This window comes from Carassius auratus, unplaced genomic scaffold (genome assembly GCF_003368295.1).
Source record: "Carassius auratus strain Wakin unplaced genomic scaffold, ASM336829v1 scaf_tig00017892, whole genome shotgun sequence".
In the NCBI taxonomy this organism is placed as follows: Eukaryota; Metazoa; Chordata; class Actinopteri; order Cypriniformes; family Cyprinidae; genus Carassius; species Carassius auratus.
The window spans coordinates 9,184-32,110 of record NW_020524827.1 but is presented as its reverse complement, the minus strand read 5'-3'; the positions used below and the strand labels follow the sequence as shown (position 1 = coordinate 32,110).

Genomic DNA, 22,927 nt, shown 5'->3' with positions numbered 1-22,927 from the left:
ATGTTGCAATCCTAGACTGTTTGTATTTGTGTCCACTAACATTTGAATTTATACTGATCAGCACCTTCAATGAAGAAGTCTGCTGATACAAAAGCTACCCCTATAAAAGGTATTGTATGACAACGGAGGACAGAGAAGAATATAAGTCAGTGTGTGTTTTGTGTGGAGCTGTGTGTATATGTGCTTTGAGCATTTACACTTACTGTGTTTTCTCTGAAGCTTTAATAATGTGGCATTCAGTCATTCAGGGCGCATTGCTGAATCTGTTCCTGTTGCAAAACAACAAATCTTCTGCAATAATTAAAGCATAGCTTTTCTCTGTGTATTGCAAAATGCTCATGGGTTTCACTGGCAAGCCAAAATATAACCTCACACTTCCTTCCATCCACACGTGTGTTGCTTCATGGCCCAGCGGGCCATCAGATAAAGCTTGTGGTTGTATACATATCGCTTCTGCCTTGCAAAACACACTCTTATCCTCACATGTATACACAGCCACAACAAAGTCACATACCATTCCTGTCATGTTTGTCCAAGACACTGGCAAACACTCCCAGCATTCCATCTTTTCCTTGTAAGTGGGTTCATGTTGAATTGAAAATTCATGTGTGCATGCTGTGTTTGGTCTACGGCTGGAAATGGAGTTCAGTGATAGGTTGGTGTATGTGTCAATCACACCTTTATTTCAGATAAAGATGATGATGTCACCGCCAGCACTCCATCACCTCCACCTCCAGCAGGTTGGTAACCATGACGACCCCTCCTCATCAAAACACTGTTTACACTTTTGAACTAATGTTGTTGCTATCAAAAAAAAAGTATGCTTTTGAAATTCAAAATGCAAATACTTTGGGAGTATTTCAATAAAACCAAATGAAGACTGGACTAATTAAAGAGTAATATTTACGGCTCCAGATGAAACTCGCAAAGGAAAGTATGTGCAAAAACACATGCACTCCATGTTTGTGATTTTTGCCTGATTCCTACAAGCATTTAGACCCTTTATATAATATATCATCATATCTATATAAAGGGAGGGATACAGTGTATACAGTATTTATACACATAATGCTTGTACAGAAATGCATATTTCATATTTTTGCATATAATACATGTTTTGTATTGTAAATTTAAAGTAAAATAAAAAAAAAACTTAAAATTGAGGAAAAAAGGGAATTAAAGGAAAAAAATTCATTAATTACTTGCAGCAATTTCTTAAATTGAACTTTTCATAATTAACTTGTTTTAGGTCAGTAAACAGCCCTTCACTTGGCTAAAACAGATACTCATAATACATAATATTTTGTTTTCTTTCAACAGAGGATGGCAGCACTCCCAAGAAACTTTCTATTGACCTCCCTAGTAAGAGTCTTTCACTAATGAATGCCCCCTCTTACTTTCTACCCAGAGATATGTTTATTTTTAGACTATATGTGAATATTAATTTGTGCAAAACAGGTTGAAGATGAATACAGTTATTTACAGTAGAGCCTTGCCCTTTCAATTTACATTTACATCCAGTGTAACGCTCTCCAACACAAAATTCCTAATAATTCCATCATTTATTTCACCATAAAATATTTGCAGCGTTGCGATAACATTATAATACAGTAGTTTTTAGAATATTCTAACATACATTTATCATATTTTAGAAAGAAAGACAGACTTTATATCTTAAGTAATTCAAATTAGGCTAACAATTGTACTGTATGTAAATATAGAAATATTCGAAGCACAAAGTTTCCTGAAAAGACAACTGAACTTGTATGGAACGACGCATCCACTGCGTCATATTCCCAAAATAGAGTGCCATTAACAATCTGTTCCTGATTTCTGTACATGTTTTATATGTGGAATTGTGTGCCATTGTGTGTTACAGTGTGTTGGCCGCAATGGACTTTACAGTAATATTTCTTATAATATGCTGTAAATTTGTCTCTGTCTCTGTTTAGATGATAGCGACCCTGAGTCAACCAGGGGGAGGAAAGACTCAGGTAATTCTATAACTACTGTAGATGCATTAACTGATCCCTAGAAGCCACAAACACTTTCTGCAACAGGAATACGTTTAGTGATAAGACGCTTTCTAGTGCCTAATTTTCCCACAATGGACAGCCAAATGATACCTGCACATGTGTACATTTGGCCAGAGCGGTGTCGTAATCCCAAACCCCACCCTGAAAGAAACTTGAGGGGTTTTGGAGATCATCTGCCACCCTCCATGGGAAAATGAATGGCACGGGTCATAATACAATATTATTTGGTGAAGATTTAATCTCATCATTGATCATTGACTAAAAGCATCTGTGAAATCTCACTGAGCGATCTGAATATTTTCCGAAATGTTTTTGCTACACAATGCATATTTTCATATGTTAACCGATTCTCTCTTTTCCCTCTTAAAGGTCATTGTTCAGTGTCTTATATGCTTTCCATGTTGCTTTGTGGCGGCAATGTGTGTTTGTTGAGTACTTGTGTGCGTGCGTGTCTGTTAAAACAACTGGATGATTGGAAGATACATGCATTTCAAATATTTTATAATAACTTTCATTAAGAAATTTGACGCATATAGAAATATGAATAGTTGAATGTGCACTACTGTTATTACCTATGAAGTATTACAATATGCTAATAAAAATGAAAGTTATTATAAAGTAACCAAAAATGTACGAGTGGGGTAAGAGTGTTCTGTTTCCTAATTGGTCAGTGTGGTCTCTGGGGGACGGCCAGCCTCCCGAGGAGCTCGACAAACAGATTGATACTCCGCCGCTCTCGATCCTGTTGATTGAAAAGCCTCAGAGTGGTTCCATCAATGTTGGTCAGTATTTGCAGCTTTTATTTCAGGCTCTCATGCACATCTTTTAGATCTCGCAGCATTTATTCAACGAAACCATTTATTATATTGTTTGAAAGGTGGAGACATCTCCTTCGTTGCTAAGGTGGAGGCCAAAGACTTGCTTCGTAAACCAACCATTAAGTGGTTCAAAGGCAAGTGGATGGATCTGGCTAGCAAGACTGGGAAGCATCTGCAGCTTAAAGAATCTTTCGATCGCTTCACCAAGGTGATCCCACTCAAAGAATGTGTAGTGTGGAGAAGCATTTGCATAACTTTCCTATTCTTCTATTAATGTTTGGGATTGATTTCCCCTCTGCTGTAGATCCACACCTTTGAGATGCACATTATAAAGGCGAAGGAGAACTATGCAGGGAATTACAGATGTGAGGTCACCTACAAAGACAAATTTGATAGCTGCTCTTTTGACCTGGAGGTCAAAGGTTTGTTTTCCGATTCAACACGACAGACACATAATCAAAGACACCAATGCTACCGTTCAAAAGTATGATTTTAAATGAAATTGATCAAAAGTGACTGTGGAGACTTAATACAAGTACCGACGGCTGAAAATCAGTTCTGCATCACAGGAGTAGATTACATTTAAAAAATAAATACAAATAGAAAAAAGCCATTTATTAAAAAATTGCACAACATTACTGTTTTTTACTCTATTTTATAATCAAATACATGCAGTCTTGGTGATCATAAGAGAAAAAAAAACATTTAAAAAAAGACAAAAACTTACTGAACGGTAGTGTACATTTTAATCTCTATGCTGTGTTTAATTTATTTATTTTCTATTTCTGCTATTTTTTCCCCAGAGGTCTCAGATGGTTCTCAAAACATTGACATCCGCTCAGCTTTCAAAAGAAGGTAAAGGGAGAGCATCCTCCCTGGAAATTATTTTTATTAAGAGAAATGTATAGCAATGTAAAAAAAAAAAAAATAGTGATAAAATCAACAGCAATAATAAATTATAATCTTACTTTATGGTATGAGATAATTTTTTTAATTCTCTGCATTATCAAGCATTTTATTTATTTATTTTATAGAAATTATGTTACGATTTCATTCAGAATGAAAAGTAGATCATACTTGATATTTGAAAATCTTAAAATATCACTTTCCAGGAGAAATGTTGCATCAAAATGCCAGAAGATCTTCTCAGTGAATGTTTACTCAATCAAACCAGGACTTCTGTTCCAGTAATCCTTAACAAACCGATGTACATAAACATGGTTTGTTGAAGGACTGGGTTACCAGAAAGTTCTCAGTTAACCATTTTGTCAAAAAATATTTACCACCAAATCCACCCGTCGTCCAAACCAATGTGTTGAACTGTTCAAAGGCCAACGCTTGCACCGGGAACTTCCACCCCAACAATGTGTCAGAAAGAAACGCAAACTATCCAAGCTCATACTGTTCTCCCAAAGTACCATTGGGAGAATCAGTCATGAGACCACTAGGAGCTTGTGCACAAATCAGTTCGCCCAACGCCAGTGCTATTGCATTCGGTCGTGAGGCGAAAGGCTCTTGTGTACACCTCAATCCTACATTCGTGCGGATGCAGAGATTGCAGGCTTTTGCGTTGTTCTTTTAGCATTGTTTGATTCTGATGTTTGTGACTTTTCTGATTCAGTTTCCATTAATCTCTTGTGAACAACAGCAGTGAAGGCCAAGACGATGCAGGCGAGCTTGACTTTAGTGGGCTTCTCAAACATAGGTGAGAACTCCAGTCTGGTCCCCCACTAGGACCAATTCTTTTTTATTTTTTGTCCTTTTTTATCTTAAGCCCTGACAGGGGTGTCTTTTTCTTCATACTCGATTTTACACTGTTGTTAAAATCCAACAGTATAAACGCTTTCTTAATAATATTTTTTATTGCAACAAGGCAACTACTCTTCTTTTAAAATGCATAAGACAGTATTTGTGTGCCATTATTATCAATAATAATACACACTTTGGCATATAAATAAGACTGCATAAATGTGTTGCAAACATAAATGAAATACTGGATTCACACACAGTATCTTCATATACACAATCTTCATTTTTGGGTTTTGCCTCTAGAAGCATCGTTTTTAATGAGGTTCTGCTTTGTTGTTAGTTAATATCAGAAGTTAAACTCCTGCATAATGGAAAAAAAAGAAATCTTGGCTTGTCTCTTTTCTTCTTCCCTACGCTTTCAGACAAGGCAGGTTAGTATCGTAGGTAATTAATCGATTAGAGGTTATCACCGGTAAGTAATATAATCCTCTAGCTTCCCAAGCATGACCTGAACGGGAACTGTATAAGCAAGAGTGTTGGCCTACTGTAGTCCGGTAACACTTTATTTAAAGACAGCGTTCATAAAAGATTCAGCAACGCTCTGAAATGATGGAAACAACCCTTCCAAGGTCAGAACCGGATGGAAAGGGAATGTTTTCCACTCATTTACGAGTTGTTGATGGACCACTTCTACATGAAGCTGTGAAATAGTGTTATCACTACTTTTGTTCATGGAATTTTGATTTATACTCGAGAAACAAGGCACACAACTGCAACCGCAAACTCTCAGTGTTCTTAATACTTGCCTGAACGACTGCAGATTTGAAACACACATTAAAACATGAAAATAATCATGTGACCTCCAGACATTCAGGGAAATGTCTGTGTAAGAAGAGGGCTGAATGACAAAAACTGATGATGACTAATTTAACCGTCTCACACCCTGATCATTAACGACTGTGATCATGTATAACACCAATATTCACTCCTAATAACAAACATTGACTTCTAACCCTAATATAAAAGAAAACAAATATATTGCAGATGTGTTTAGACAGGACTCCTGCAAAGAGATGGGTACAGTTTAAGCTATAGGACAGAGTCAATAGAATACTATTAATGAATGAAGAATAGTAATTAAGGCTGTCCATCAAATCTCTAACTATCTATCTATCTATCTATCTATCAATAATTATATTTTTTTGTCCATTGTTTTCATTGTTGGTTTATGTATATATGAATTAAGCACACCAACAATAAAACAAAATGCTTGTGTAATACTTGCATAATTCTGTACTCTAGACATGTTTTTATTGTTGGTTTATTTACTTTGTGCCACGTTAAGTTAGTTAAACCTTTAAAACACATTTTGAGACCTGTACGAAATTAATTTTATATAGACAGCCCTAATTATAAATCTTCCTAATCTAAACTACATTATAATGCACCCAAACAAACGTCACACTTCTCTTTTAGTAAATGATTTTAGTCTGTTGATCCATCATGAGCACGATCATGTTAACCACATGATAACAAACCCCCCCCCCCCCCCCAACCACCCCCAACCACCCTTTTTTTTACTGACCTTATCCTTTCCGAACATAGTTCAATTGAAAAGTAGTACAGGAGCCCTCACTAAATTCTGGTCCCCAGTCATAAACACACAACCATCCCTTCCTTGATCATTTCAACCCCTGTGTAGCTAAAAACTAGTGAAGCATCTCTCCCTGTAACAGGTTACCATGACATAGGCAGGTTATCCAGCCCATCTCTTTGTGTGACATGTCTTGAGGAACTAGATAAAAGGAAGAAAATAGTGGAACATTCATCATTCTCTTCTCATAGTAAAGCCTATGAACATTCCTACATAGTGATCTGGTTCCTCAACACATGACGGAGAACCCTAGCCATGACCTCTGACCTCTTACTGCTCTGTGATGTCAGGGAGCACAAGCAAGAGGAAGTTCCTGAGGTGGATGTGTGGGAGATTTTGAAAAACGCCCGACCGGATGAATATGAGAAGATTGCTTTCATGTATGGCATCACCGATCTCAGAGGCCTGCTGAAAAGACTGAAGAAAACCAAAAAGGAAGAGAAAAAGAGTGAAGGTGCTGATTTCAACTCTTTTAGATGTTTATTTTGCTTGATAAGTGTGCAGTATTCAGTTCACATTTGAAATGTATAATTCTTCAGTTGAAACGCTGTTAATCATCTGCACTGAATATTTGGCTTACAATCATTCTCAGGCCATGCTAGGATGTAGTTTTTTGTTTTTGTTTTTATCATAGCAGATTTGCAGAAATTTAGCATTACGTCACTTGCCCACAAATGGATCCTCTGCAGTGAATGGGTGATATCAGAATGAGAGTCCAAACAACTGATAAAAACATCACAATAATCATTAGATGCCAGTCTATCAATTAACAACTTGTGAAGTGAAAAACGGTGTGCTTGTAAGAAACAAAGGCATTAATTGATGGACTGGAGTTGGTTTATTTACTTGTGGATTATTGTGATTTTTTTTTTTTTTATTATAAGCTGTTTGGACTCTCATTTTGATGGCACCCATTCACTGCAGAGGATCCACTGTTGACCAAGTGATGTAATGCTAAATTTCTTAATCTGTTTTAATGAAGAAAAAATTAATCTACATCTTTGATGGCCTGAGGGTGCATTATCAGTCATTTTTCATTTATGGGTGAACTATTCCTTTAACTCTCCACTGCAGCATTTGCAAAGAGATTGGAACCTGCGTATCAGGTGGACAAAGGCGGAAAGATCCGGTTAGTTGTGGACCTTGCTGACCCGACCGTGGAGTTAAAATGGTACAAGAATGGACAAGAGATCCGCCCTACTCCAAAGTATGTCACCTCCTACAACTCCATTAAGAGACACGCTCTGTATAAACCAACCTGCTTAAACCCTTCATTTATTGTGTTCTTTAGCTTACTGGTCACAGGGGATGCAGAAATGACTCTGTTTGAATCAAACACACTTGCCACACACAACTGACCATCAGCATTTCATACCCGGCAAACACGCAACGTTCTTCAAACATTAATCTGTGCCATATGGGAACTTCCAGAAATGTTTAAAGGACGTTATGTGATTGAAGGCCAATGTGAAGCTCTTGAGCTACATTTGAAGTTTTAAATGTAGTGTACAGTGAATGATTAACAACAGGAAACTGTACAGGAAAAAGGCACCAACCCCCTCACAGGACTTTAACAGAGTTGCAAAAGCTGCCTGAAACGTGTACAATAAATGTATATTTACCTCTAATGCTCTGGAGAAATATGTCATGGTAATATTATTATAATACAATTTATTTTCTTAGAAAAAATAAACTTTACACAAAAATATTGTTTTGTTATCATTTGTAGCCTTGTAATAAATAACATTTTAAAACAAAATATTTTGCGATAATGTGTTTTAACCTGTTAACTGTCACTCACGTTTTTGAAGATAGACATGAATGTGCATGATACAAACCTAAATTTTTATAATTCATGACTGAAAACATTTTGTAACATGATTTTGATGTACCATTTACATGGTAATGCAATGTCTGATTTTAAAATGGGTTTTGAAGGATGAATTTTGAGATTTTATGTTTTCAAGTGATATATAACTTCTGATGATTTCTAAAAAGTGATAGAGAAAAAGGCAACGAGGAAATCTTTTTTTTAAACAAAGGTAAAAGCTCCTTTTGTAATGTAGATTTCTGAGGGTGCACTCTTGTCATAAATTCATCTATTACTTTTCCTACATAATTTTTAACAAAAAATATTGGTAAAATATATATTTGGGAGTCTTAGACCTTTCCAACGATATATAGTTTGTCAAGATTAGATTAGATTTGATTGTAATATAGTATAGTCAACGTAGGCATCCCGTATACGGGACGGGGTGACATTTAACAGGTTAAAATAATTTATCAAAAGAACTAAAACACACTTTTTATCTTATTTTTAAGACAACGTTTAATGCTAAGGAGTAAATAAAGTGTTTAATTTCTGTAACAGTATTCATGTTGCTTAATTTATTAATAATTGTAAAAGTTATTTGAAAATGAAGGAAAAGCATATGAACCCTCTTCTCAATGGTTCTTCAGAGCAACTAAATTAAAGCCATTTGGGTGGTCGGTGCAGTTTTTCTGGTTGCTTATCTTCAATGATGTCTATCCCAGTGTTCCCTGCTTTTTGGAGGACTCTCTCTTTTTCTTCTTCCTACTTTACTCTCTCTCTTTCTCTCTATAAACAGTAACTGTAACACTAACAGCTCTTCCAGACCCGTTTGATCCAGGCATGATGTCTATCTGTCCTTTCTGTCTGTTATGCAATGGTGATTCCACCTGTCTGCCATATCCTCCACTTCCACCTTCTCCATCCTGTGCTCCGGCTGTTCTGGCTCCTCTGTTCACCATAAAGTAATAGGAAGTAAGTCAGCCAGTCCTCGGGACTGTCTTGTATATCTGAACCAAAGGAGTAAACGCATTTCTGCTGTATGGGTCTGTTCAGATGCTTTCAGTGCCATGTTGTATGTACAGTATAATATATTGCATATGTTGAATGGAATAACAAACTATGAGTAATCCAGTAATCACAAGCAAGAATGTTATTATCAACACATGCACAACTTAGACACAATAAGGCCAGTTAATTTGTCTGTATTTTCTCTGACAATGAAAAAAGTTCCAAAACAAGCCAGTGACTTCCAGTAACTAATGAATTGATTGTGCAGGTATATCTTTGAGCACAAAGGCACTCAACGGATAATGGTAATTAACAACTGTCAGATAAACGACGATGCTGCCTACTCAGTCACTGCAGGAGAAGAGAAGTGCACCACTGAACTGTTTGTGAAAGGTAAGCCTACGATTTCATGCTCAAAAAGTGACAGAACTGATAAATGCTGTTGTTTTATAACAACTTTCCTGAACTCTGCCTGCCAATGATTTGATGATGTCCTCCATTTGTTCTCCTATATAGAACTGCCTGTGAACATAGTGAAACAGCTGGAGCCTGTAAAAACTACAGTGAATGAGAGAATTGAATTGGAGTGTGAAGTGTCCGAGGAAGGAGCCAAAGTTAAATGGTATGTGCAATGGAAATTTCAGGTGTTTAATAGCCAATTTTTGTGTTAAACAAGCAAAGCAAATTGACATCACCTCTTTGCTGACTGTCTGGTACAGGATGAAGAATGGGGTGGAGGTCCCCACAGGGGTACGCTCACGGTACCGCGTGAAAAGCGAGGGGACCAAACACTGGCTGATCATTGACGATGCTACAAAGGACGACACTGGCACCTACTCCCTGATGGCCACCGGGGGCACCACTGAAGCTCATGTTAAAGTTGAACGTATGATAATTTTGCTATTTGACAGTGACATTTGCCTTAAGGAACTTTCTAAATCTATTTGAATTAAAAAGAAAAGCATCTTTATTTGACCCTTTTTTTATAAATGTTTGTCATTTCTTTTATTTCCTGTTACCTGCCACTGGATGATTCAGTGAAGCCTCTGAAGATTTTAATGGATTTACAGAGTGTGACAGTGTTGTTGGGTCAACCTCTCAAATTGAACTGTGAGATTTACCCTGGAAACGTCCCAGGCCGCTGGTACAAGAATGGCCAGCTGATCCAGCCTAGCGAACGACTCACCATTATACACAGAACCAAGTACACCAATTTATATATATATAAATATATATATATATATATATATATATATATATATATATATATATATGTGTGTGTGTGTGTGTGTGTGTGTGTGTGTGTGTGTGTGTGTGTGTGTGTGTGTGTGTGTGTGTGTGTGTGTGTGTGTAAAAATTAACTATAAACGTACCATGTATAGAAGTAGTTGTGGAACATAGTAACTGGTTTATATTCCAAAAACCATCTTGACTACCATAAATTGGTTTGTTGCTGGTCCAAGAATGTAATAAACAGTGTTTCTCAAATTCAAATAAAATTATATAATTTATATAATAATAATTATTATACTTAATATAATTAAGGTAATAATATAATATATAATTAATTACCATAATTAATTGTGATTTCTCCTAATTTCCAAAAAACGGAATATAGAAATGAACAGAATAGAATAGACTTTAGTTTGTTTTGCAATTATTACTTTTTATCTCACAATTGTGACTTATTTTTACAATTGTGAGTTAATATTTACAGTGGCCCAGTAGTGTACAACACAATGAAATCTTCACAACACAACGGAAACAAGCCACAACACAACATAATTAGCACAACACAAACAAGCCACAACGATAAGAAATTAGCACAACACAATAAAAACAAGCCAGTACACAGTGGAATTAGACAATATAATGAAATATAGTCATTTTTCTTGTGTTGTGGAGATTACGTTGTGTCGCGAACTACCTGGTCACCGTATATAATTCACCAGCCGGACTTCTCATTTTACTTCTAACAACCCAGAATTGTGAGGAAAAAGTCAGAATTATAACGTATAAGTTGTATACTTTTTTGTTTGTTTATTTTTTTTTGTTTTTATTCTGTTGTGGAAATGGGCTTCCATATATTTATTTTTCATTTGTGCTTTCTTTCAACTTTTAGGAATCACAGCCTTGACATTGAGAGCTCCACTATTCATGATGCTGGCGACTATACCTTTGTTCCTGAGGGATACACACAGACGCTGTCTGCCAAAGTGCACATCATAGGTACAGCAACAACCTACAAGTTCTCTAATGCATATCATATTTATGCTAATAAGCTCTCTCAAAAATGCCATTTGGGTCAACTCCGCAGATCCTCCCAGGGTGCATTTAGAGGCACTGAATGTCCAGGACAACACAGTGACCATTGTGGCTGGAAACAAACTCCGGCTGGAGATCCCTATAAGTGGAGAACCAGCACCCAGGGTCGTGTGGATGAAGGGAGAACGGGTGAGTAGAAAAACTAAAATTAGATAAACATAAAAAAATTAATATAAAACACCTGCATTAAACTGGGCTAATGGGTTGTTTCAGGTCATCCTTGACTCAGGAAACCGGGTTCGTGCAGAGACGTTTGCAGATCACACCTGCCTCACTATTGATATCGCAGAAAGAGAAGATACCGGAAACTACAAGATCGTCCTTCAGAACGAAGCTGGAGAAGACACAGCTAGTGTTAAAATCAAAGTTGTAGGTAAGACACTTTATCCTGAAAAAACAATGTTTGTTTGGGTAATGGCACAGTAAATTGTACCATATTTAATTTTATCTAGATATCCCAGATGCCCCTGAGGCTCCTCTGGTTACTGATGTGGGTGGAGACTGGTGCACTATGACATGGGAGCCGCCACGCTATGATGGTGGTTCCCCCATCCTTGGTAAATCAACTTCCTGTGCTTAAAAAATGCATCATATTGATATTTTAGCAGCCTGCTAATTTTAGGTTTTTAGTTATTTTTTTATTTTTTTTAATGACTTTACCTTTTTTTGTGGTGAAAACAGTAAAAATTTGAAATATGTGAAACTGTTTTCTATTATAATATATTTTAAAATATAATGTATTACTCTGATAACAAAGCTGAATTTTAACAGCCATTACTCCAGTCTTCACTGTCACATGATCATTTGGAAATCAGTCTAATATGCTGAATTGGTGTTCAAAGAACTTTATTATTATTGTTAAAAACTGATGTGTTGAAGAATATTTTTGTGGACATTTTTTTTGCATTCTTTAAAAATAGAAAGCTTAAAATAAAACTTTTAAATCTTTGCTGTCCAAAATTACCAATTGTATAAATACATGTAGCAATAATAATTACTACACAACTAAAAATAGAAAGAGGAACAATACAGACAAAAAAATTGCCATCTAATGCTAAGGAAATATAATAAATCATGTATCTAAGGATGCATTTGAAAAATATATTTTTACGGTTATTTTAGAAGAAATTATGCAGAGAATATAACATCACATTGTAATAAAACACATTTTCCCTAATCCTCTAAAATAAGATATAACTTCCAGAACTCAAAACTTTACTTTAGCATTCTAAATAGATCTCTGTGGATATATATATATAATAAAAAATGACCCCATTAAAGATGCAGTTGAGAATTAGAAGCTCTTATTAGCGTGATTAATATGCATCATTTAGTAATTCAGTTCATTAATGTGAAGTGAATTCATGCTTTTGTTGACATATAATACAGGATATTTCATTGAGCGAAAGAAGAAACAGAGCTCTCGATGGATGAGGCTGAACTTCGACCTTTGCAAAGAGACCACCTTCGAGCCAAAAAAGATGATTGAAGGTGTGCCATACGAGGTGCGAATCTTTGCGGTTAACGCTATCGGCGTCTCCAAACCCAGTGAACCCTCCAAACCTTTCATTCCCCTGGGTGAGTACCCCAGTGGCCCATCTGAATTATCAATGGGATTTTGTGTCTCTTCAAATCAGTTATGTCATGAACGCTGTGTCTATTATGTAACATAACACACAGCATGTTCATTTACACATATCCCATTGAGTGAGACAAAGACACCAGAGCTTTTCCGTTCCCTTTGCTGTGCAACAGGTGTTGATGTGCCTACGCCAGTATCCAAAACATTCGGTCTGTGACCTTCAGAGGACAGGCCTGAGATTTAGAACTGAGTAGGACTTTATAATGGCTGCCAAACCATCTGCAGATTATAATGTTATGAGATCAGACACAGTCTCTGCTTCAGTCACAGCTAAGACATGAAGAGTTGCGTGAGAATAGAAGAGTCGAGGCTAACGAGAAACCCTTGTAAAATGCATGAAATACCAGTGAGATATGAGAGATCTCACTGGTATCTCACTGGCATTTGTGTTTTGTAATATTTGTAATATTAGTGAATAATGAACAAATACAGAAAAATAAGAATTTATAAATGGTATAAATTGTTCCTTCAACCAGAAAGATCTAAAGCTTGATTTTAAATAACGTAGGGTCACAATGGCAATAGTGTAACATGTAGATTTAATAGTTTTTTCAGTGTATTAAACACTTTTGAATGTGGGAGTCAAGCTTAATTTAATAATCAAAATAAAAAGAGAAAACAAATAGAAATCATGTATGTATGCACGTAATTATTTATTTTTGTGGATTCAGAACAAATTATGGGAAATATTGGCTGTAAACATCCAGTAACACCAATTATTATACTATTCAAAACAAACCGAGAAAGAAATATATAGAAAAAAACAAACTTGTGCATCTAAGTTTAAAGCTGAGAAATATATATTTTTATATATTTCAGAACAAATTCTGCAAAAAATATTAACATGAAAAAAGGATGCATTTAAACAATGTCTTGAGAGTTTATCAAACACTCTTCAATGAGGGAATCATGTTTTAATTAACAAAATGAAGGGGGAAAAAATGAAATTGTTAATGTAACAATATTTTTAGCGCAAATATATTGTTTGAATACATGCAGTAACCAATTATTACATAATTAAAAAGTAAAAAGAGAAAAATGTGGTGGAAAAAATAAGCATCTAAGGCTGAATTTGAGAAAAAATATATATTTCACACATTTAATCTGCAGAAATATTGGCTAAAAACATTCAGATACACTTATTATTACATTTATCTGAAATACATGCAAATAAAAATAGGTAAGCCCATTTTAAAACGAATCACTTCCTTCATTTAATGCGTTTACTAGCTGTGACAAGTGAACCGACAATGCTGGTGGTGGATGACGTCACAGATACCACAGTGACCATGAAGTGGAGACCCCCAGACACCATCGGTGCCGCTGGACTTGATGGCTACCAAGTTGAATACTGCATTGAAGGAAGTAAGACTAAAAACATTTACTGTATGCTTTGCATAAGTTGTTCTCCACTGGTAGGTTATCATGTGTTTTTGTGCTTATACAATACTGTATTTGACAGCTGATGAATGGATACTTGCTAATAAAGAGCTGATTGAAAAAACGAGGTACACTATAACCGGTCTGCCAGTGGAGGCCAAGATCTTGGTGCGTGTCAAGGCCATAAATGCTGCTGGGGCCAGTCCTCCACGCACAACCCAACACTCCATTCTGGTCAAAGAGGTTATCGGTGAGAGCCACTTTTCACAGTGTATTTAAACTAATAGCATATATCATTTAGAGAAATGATTTATGATTATAAAGATGTTTTAAGCCGGTTATAGAAATGCTCTCTTGTTTGTTTGGCAGAGCCTCCTAAGATTCGCATACCTCGACACTTAAAGCAGACGTTCATTCGAAAGGTTGGCGAAGTCGTCAACCTCGTCGTGCCATTTGTGGTGAGTCAACGGATCATGATATTAAACCCTCGAAAGAAATCCTCCTCTCTGGGTTACAAAAGAAAAACTTCAAAATGATTTTTATTTATACATTTTTTTTTTAGGGTAAACCAAGGCCAAAAGTCAATTGGTTGAAGGAGGGTCAGCCGATTGACCAAACCATCAACATTCGCAACTCAGACTGTGACAGCATCATGTTCATCCGCAAAGCTGAGCGCAAGCATTCTGGAAAATACGATCTGAGTGTACAAGTGGAGAATCATATCGACACGGCCACGCTGGACATTCAGATAGTCGGTTAGTTCAATAAAATGCTATTAACATTGTTATATTATTTATATTTTGAATTGGCTTTATTTTTTTATTTTTAAGTTGAAAAACATTGTTATGTGCTTTTGTCATTTTTATTAAAAAAAATGTATTTGAAAATGTATTTTTATTTCAGATTTTGAAGAAATTTTAGTATTTCAAATTAAACTTAAGTTCATTGTCATGGTGACATTTCTAATTGATCTAACAAACACACGATATTTACGTGATATTTATTTAATATTGTTTCAGATTCATTTAAATTAAGCAACAATATTTCACTTTCAGTTAACAATACCAATACTGCTAAATGCTAAATATATTGTACTAATGCTAACTATATTGCTCATAATGCTAAAACACAGAGTATCAGCAAAGTGCTTTTAAGACCAGTCATGTCACTCAGTGGCCATCTTTGAAACTGCTCCTGGGAAACTGCTCTACCAAAGAAATCTGACAACGACTGTGTCATAAATGTTGTTGATTTTGCTCAAATAGCGTTATGATAGCCTATTTGCTCAAATAGCCTATACGATATTTCAAATATAATTCTGAGAAATACATGATGTAACGCTAGTCTACCATGTTCTCCATTGAAAGCTCCACTGAACATTTTCTTTTGCTGTCTGTCCCAGATCTTCCAGGCCCACCACAAGCTGTAAAGATCGAAGAGGTCTGGGGGAATAATGTAGCACTGGACTGGAACCCACCCAAGGACAACGGCAATGCACCCATAATAGGCTACACCATTCAGAAAGCTGATAAAAAGACAATGGTCTGAAAAAATTTCACTGTACTATATCATTTGCTGTTTTTTACAATAATACTTTTGTAATGTAATAGCGATTTAACTTTACTTTTAAGGTTTAAGCAATTTATATACATGTTTTTGAAAAGAATATTTGTAATATTTTCAGTTTTAAGAGGCCAAAAAGCCTGATTAGCATGTGTGGGTGTGTGACAGGAGTGGTACACATGTATAGAGCACTACCATCGTACCTGCATCACAATCTCTGATCTGGTGGTGGGTAACGAGTATTTCTTCAGGATCTACTCAGAGAACATGGTGGGCTTAAGTGAAAGTGCCACTGCCACTAAAGACAGTGCTCTGATCGTGAAAGAAGGTAAAGCTCTGCTCCGCTCTTCTCCTTTGAAAATTAACAGCTTGTTTAAATCCTTTTCAATGCTGCAGTAAGTGATTTTGGTTTGTTTTTTGTTTTTAATGGAACACCACTTATAAAATGTCCCGGTGTCCTGAGAATTAAGATCTGAAGCCCGGTAGACAAAATAGGCAAAGTAGAATCTGTGCATTTTAGCCAATCAGAAACCTTGCTCTCTTCCAACCTCAACCAATGGGGTGAATTTGGTGTTCACAATGTCAAAACAAAATAAACATTAAGTATGCAAATTAAGCTGATTTCGATAAAACTGTCAACTAATATAATGAAAAAAAATGAAAACAATCCTTATTTTTCTAGTGGTTCTTTCGCTACTGGTACAGAAATCACTTACAGCAGTTTTCAGCCTTAAGCCTAACAAATTTGCTTTTTAGTAGTAATTTAGGCCTGGCTGATGTGGAACTGCATTAAGGTTTATTTTTATTTTTTTATAATCTGAGAAATCACAGGGGAATTTATAGCTTTTGTACCTGAGGGCTGATGTCCTAATTAACACTAATTTACTAATAAACATCCAGCTTGGTGTGTCTGTATATATTTGGTTGAGATGAAGGCTTTGTCCTAATATGAATACTGTACCTATAATACACACTAAAAGCATGTATGTTGGAATGAGAAAGTACATTGTTTGTGTATTTAGAAGGACAGGAACATCTTGATATCATAGTCCCTCCTGCTGTATACCACTTGTATGAAAGCAATAACTAAATTCACAGCTTAAAAAGAAATAAAAAAATAAAAAGTTCTCACATTGTTTTGTACAACTTGTCCAAAGTGTGTTCGGGAATATTGGCTTTTTAACACAAATGAAACATCAGAATCCAGCAGAAATATTAGAACTGTTTAGCGTACTATAATTTAGGAACAGTGTTGTAATTGTTAAACAAAGAAAAAATTTAATACAATTTAATTGAAACAAAGCAGAAAAAGATTTATAAATATTAGATGAAAATGTATTAAAATATTAAACTCAAATTTAAATGAAAACTGAAAAAATATTTCAATAATAATATAATAGTTTAGAAATAATGCTAAAATAACACTTTTGGAAACACTAATTCTAGTCTCGTATTCTTGATTGCAATTGTTACATGTTCCTGCAGAGTTTAGCATAATGAATCAAGGTTAATTCAAGGTTTATGTTTTGACTCAAGGGAGCGTTAAAGGCTTTAATGGAATGTTAAAGGTATGATCTGCAATTTGTAGTAGCTTCACAAATCTGATGATTCTACCTGACATGTCTACATATACTCTCCCTATATGCTGCAACCACAAAGATTTGTTTATTTGCCACAAATTACTGGAGTGACAATAACCAAGTGCAGACTATATCTTTAACAGACTGTGTGTCCCGCTTTGCCAATGCTTATGATAAATGTTGTCTCTTCCTCATCACATAAAGGGAAATTCCCCCATGATACAGCTCTCGGCTCGTATCATGCTAAGTCCCACTCTCCCTTCCCCTCTCACTCTTCCTCCTCCTCCTCCTTTTCCTCTCGCTCTTCCTCTCACTCTCAATCAGGCTTGCAACTGAAAATCCCAGAGTATAATGACCGCGACTTCACCGAGCCGCCCATCTTCACTCAGCCGCTTATCAACACCTTCGCCGTCGCTGGGTACAATGCCACCCTGAACTGCAGCGTGCGCGCCAATCCGCGGGTAGGTGACTGACAGGACACTCCCCTAGAAATCTACCTCAAATGTTCTTTAGCCTCATGATTTATTCTGACACCTGCTCTGACAGGTAAGTCCATGTTGCATGTTTGTTCAATTACTCAAACATAGTTCAATTTAGATCACACCTGATCACTCACTATGTCATATGTTAAAGCACAAAAATGGCTAAATATAGCCTATTTGAATAATAATTCTGCCAAAAATTACACAGAATGCTAGTTGAGGACTTAAAGTGAAATATAATACATTGTAATATGTAAATATGTAAACATGGTCAAAGAAACTCAATCCTTGCTAAGTGAAGTGCAGATAAAAAGGACTAAAAAGTGACATATATTGAAAAAAAATATGCATGGGTCTCAATGAACTGATGAAAACCTATTGGCTGACACAAGGTTCTGATGCATATTGTCCTCTTTCTTTCAAGTTCTGAGAAAGTCTTTGATTCCGCTGGGCTCCAACCATGTGCCCATAGCTTTACGCCTGTATTTAGCTCTTTGAGGCCTGACCTGCGAGTGTCCCAATGGGCTTAACTGCACCTGTTAGTTGTAATCTTTGAGCACAGACACGCTGGATCATATTGTCTTTCTGTCACTCAATACTCTACTGCAACCAGCTCATGTGAGAAGTGTAGCAGTTTTCACTCCATGTGTTTGATGGATTGCTGTTGCTTTGGTTCCTCTTCACCAGAAATTGTATCTGTTGTTTACTGCTTTCTCATTCTATGCTCCGTTACTGCTCACAGCCTAAGGTCATCTGGATGAAAAACAAGATTACCATCATAGACGACCCACGTTACCGCATGTTCAGCAACCAGGGTGTGTGTACGCTTGAGATCCGCAAGCCCTGCCCGTTTGACGGAGGTGTTTACACCTGCAAGGCTGTCAATGACCTCGGAGAGGCTCAGGTGGACTGCAAACTAGAGGTCAAAGGTTAGTCTGTGCATTAAAATGGTGCACCTACCTGCAGAGTTCAGATCCAACCCTGATCAAACACACCTTTTTGTAATTATCAAGTGTTTCTGAGGATAGGAATCAGCAGCTTCATTTGTGTTTGATCAGGGATGGAGATTCATTTTCTTGGAAGGTAGATCTCCAGCAATTTAAACTAGATTTCTAGTGAAGTGAAATAGCCTTTCAAGAGCTCCTTATCAACCTACACACTGTATTTACTTGCAACCAACCAATTAATATGCACAAGATCAGTTTTTTAAAACTGGTAATATGAGTATTCTTAATGTCTTCTGTGGATTTCCTGGGTAAGTATAACTTGGACGCCATGTGGTAAATGATTCCTATTCCTCTATATCTTTTTGTTCATATTCTGCACTTCTTGTAGTGGTACTGTGCAGCTTTTTGTCATATGTTGTTTACACAACAAACAAAGCCTTTATTATGGCAAGACTCTTTTCTTTCCTGAAATAGAAACAAATACGCCAGCATGGCATTTATGAGTATTTTATTAAAATATTCTAAAAATAAAAACTTAAGATAGATATGGTAGATGCATTTAGATTTAATTTTTTCGTCTCCAGCTACAATTGTACAGTGTGTGCAGACATGATCTTTCTGCAAGACCTCTCTCAACAAAATAGGACCATTTCAGTATGTTGTTGCTCCAGCATAACTAGCATAAACTGAGAATTTGCGACAGCATGCAGCAAATCCAAAGCAATTTCATCTCACCACTGGCACTGGACCACACATCCCATAAAAACACAGTGACATTGTTTAACAGGTCTGTGAAAAATCCTGGATCTGATCAAATCTCTGCTTAGACGCCAGTGTTTGCATATTGTATCATGTCCTGACATGTTTTCATACTCTATCATACATTGCCATATTGCTGTGTTTCCCTCTCGGTAGACTGTGGTATGTCCTTTAACTCCTTCATGTTAAATCTGTAATGACTAAGTCAGCGATGAACCCTGAGGCACATATAACTCCCTCATGTAAACTTTGGGTTTAATCCGTATTTTCTTTTTTCCCCCAGTCATCACTCAGGAATAGTTACTGTGTTGTTCTCATTCAAGGTAAGCTTTCATATGGTTTCGGGCATATGAAGCTTATTTTTCATTCATTCTGCATCCCTTGGTTGCCAATAACCCTGCTTTTGCTCTTTGCTGGTGTGTAATGCCCTAAAATTCAAGAATTATATTTCTGACTGGAGAACGTTTTACGGGATGCTACAAGAACTCCAAGAACCAGTTTAAATTTAAACTGCTTTATCCATACAGAATTGATACTGTGCATGCTTTTGATTGCTTTTTTGAAGTCAACCAGTATTGGGGAATGTTACAATATTGTGCTACCCTTTATAAAAACTAATTATGAATTACGTGCTAAATTACTATTTGTTACTTTTTCTCAGCAGCATCTAACTGAGACTCTTTCTTCTCCAGAATGGAAGCACTATGCTTGGCTTGCAGCCGTTTTTACCCTGGAAATGCTACTTTATGATGTGCTACTTTAAGTGTTTGTCCCCCCCAAACATAATTTGCATGCATTGACAAATAGACTATAGCACAAAAGGACTTTTTATTTCAATTTAGCAGCATTATTGTGAAGTTTTAAAACCCTAAATCTTCTTGTAGGTGAAAAGAAATGTTCTTGAAGCATGACTGACCAATATCCAACATGCGCACACATATTACAACAAACAAAATACTTCCCTATTCCTTCGAATATGAGTATGTCTCTTTTCTTTGAGACCATCAGTCAGATTCAAAACAAAGTCAAGACTAGCATCACAGCTCAAGAAACACTTAGTTATTTATTTCTGCAAATGCTTCCACTGTGAACATATGCTTCGTATATTTATAACCGTGTTCATATTGCAAAATACAGCCTAATTTAGAGCACATTCAACAAACTGTCCATGCAGCTCAACATGCTACAGCAAGCACTGATAAGATACGCATTGATGAAATGAGTTATGAGCGCCTCAATAGCTTGCAGAGATGATTGAACTCACTGCCTCAACATTTGTGCTGCACCTGCCGAACACTGACAAATTCCTGTCCTGATTTCAATGTTGTCCTTCTCCTCTTTTCCACACTTTTTGTCCGTCTCTACCCCTTCTCTCTGTATATAGTGGCTTAAAAGTTTTTTGGACACTTAAGTCACACTTAAAGCCTTGAATGTCTTTATATTAGAAAATAACAAACCAAACCTGTAAAAAAAATGAGTTCACTTAATTTGTATTGACTGTGTGTGCTGTGTACTTGTACTGTACTTTAAATCTTAAAAGAATATATAAAAAATACTTAGAGATAATATAACAATGAAATAAAAGCCCACAAAGAGAGCATTTCTTTACTCAAGTACTACATATTTTACTATAAAGTAGATTTTAATCATTATGCTTTAATAATTATATGTTAAAGAAGAACTGTTATTTTCAAGTATTGATAACACTAAAATGTAAGCTATTTGGATATCATTTTTACTGGTATGTGCTATTCAAATATGACATTTAAAGTTAATATATTTATAAAGTTAGTAATATATTATAAATGTACTAAACTGCAGCTTCACAAATGTGTTATTACAGATATATTTAAATTCATAAGATTTTCAATAGAAATGACATTAAATAATATTTTGTCAGTGCATTCAGTGATACACTTTTACTATATTTAAAAATAAAATGTAATTATGAAGTTATATATAAAGATGAAATTATAGAGCAAAACTAAGTTCAACTAATTGCTAACATATTTACTATTTAAAATTTTTATTTAATGCAAGTAACGTAATTAAATGTCAGAATACCAGGAAATATTGCATTCAGTTTACACTGAAATATATTCTTTGAAAGTATATTATATAGTTTTTTTTATTTTTTAATACATTTTTAGTATGGTAAAAATAATATTCTTTTTAACAAGGGCAATGATCTTCAAAAAAATGATCACTAAGTATCACTAGGTGATATTTTGCTATATAGTGCAAAGACATTTAGACATGTTGTGGCTTACATGACCAAATACTTTTAAGGCTGCTATATCTTATGAAGAACAAATACATATTTCATTGTTTTCAGTGTCACCACTCTGATAGTAATTTTGTTCCCCTTTTTCAGGAGGTTTTACATTCTTTGAGCTGATGAAGCGAGGCGTTCCCTTACACCTCATTGATAAGTACATGAACGAGTCTAAGACCTCTGAGAAGTCCGAGTCAGAGAAGAAGGGATCCATCTGAGAGCTGACTCACCCAATGATTACCCAGAAATCCCTGTCACTACTACAAATAATGGGACATGTGTCTAAACTTTGGCATGGTATGCTGTGTTCAGACATGGATCTATAGTTCTAGAAAACTCTGCGTCTGTCACTGTGCAATCAAGCTGTGTTTTAAGAAAATGCCACTGGAAATCAAATGCATGACTTCAGTAAACTGGATGGTTGCTTCAAAATATATCACAAATAGACATTTTATTGTGGAAAATCTAGAGCAGTCAGTTACAGATATGGTAATGTGGTTCATTTATGTTTTTCTGGGTTTGGGAAACAAGGGTTGTCCGAAATGAGCACAAGTCTGGGTTTTGCTGTTTCTGTCTTTCTTTTCTTGTTTGATTTCCCCCTGAGTTTTCCCAATCCCTTTCCTTCATTCTTTACTGAATGTACTGAAATCCACTTAAATATGCAATATCAATACCGTGCAACTATCAGATCAGTCATGAGATGAGATCTGAACGTTTCAGAAAATGTTGCATTTGTCTAAGGATACTTGATGGTACATGCCAGTGTTCATTTCAGCATGTCAGTTGAATAAATGTCTCTGTATAAAAAACAACGGATTCTTTTTTGTTTTAAAGGCCTATATGATTTTCATGCAGAAGGCAAGTTTGGGAAACATTGTTCTTTGCGCACGAAAGAT

General features: G+C 35.9%; 1 protein-coding gene across 5 annotated transcripts; it reads left to right on the top strand.

Moving 5' to 3' along the window:
* The first annotated feature begins 51 nt into the window (after positions 1–51).
* Positions 52–22,840, top strand: LOC113075879 (myosin-binding protein C, slow-type-like). 5 transcript variants are annotated; one of them, XM_026248537.1, is made up of 32 exons: positions 53–109; positions 690–740; positions 1,321–1,362; positions 1,953–1,994; positions 2,708–2,818; positions 2,914–3,062; positions 3,159–3,276; positions 3,658–3,709; positions 4,503–4,559; positions 5,026–5,034; positions 6,548–6,711; positions 7,332–7,464; positions 9,034–9,042; positions 9,347–9,471; positions 9,595–9,700; positions 9,798–9,964; positions 10,117–10,282; positions 11,201–11,307; positions 11,396–11,532; positions 11,617–11,776; positions 11,856–11,960; positions 12,793–12,981; positions 14,276–14,410; positions 14,508–14,675; positions 14,795–14,883; positions 14,988–15,180; positions 15,828–15,967; positions 16,157–16,316; positions 17,893–18,029; positions 18,793–18,979; positions 20,040–20,079; positions 22,131–22,840. In XM_026248537.1, exons 1-31 carry the CDS (start codon positions 70–72, stop codon positions 20,054–20,056), a joined length of 3,465 nt encoding a protein of 1,154 aa, XP_026104322.1. In that variant the 5' UTR covers positions 53–69; the 3' UTR covers positions 20,057–20,079; positions 22,131–22,840. The 5 variants fall into 5 exon arrangements, with proteins under 5 accessions (XP_026104319.1, XP_026104321.1, XP_026104322.1 ...); XM_026248534.1 differs by lacking the exon at positions 20,040–20,079 and having other exon boundaries at positions 52–109; XM_026248535.1 differs by lacking the exons at positions 690–740; positions 20,040–20,079 and having other exon boundaries at positions 55–109.
* The last annotated feature ends 87 nt before the right edge of the window (positions 22,841–22,927 follow it).

Coding starts and splice junctions, on each gene's coding strand:
- LOC113075879 (XM_026248534.1), top strand. CDS start 70: ATGAAGAAGTCTGCTGATACAAAAGCTACCCCTATAAAAG. Junction 14,884..14,987: donor ACCTCGTCGTGCCATTTGTG/GTGAGTCAACGG, acceptor TTTTTTTTTTAG/GGTAAACCAAGGCCAAAAGT. Junction 18,030..18,792: donor GCGTGCGCGCCAATCCGCGG/GTAGGTGACTGA, acceptor TACTGCTCACAG/CCTAAGGTCATCTGGATGAA.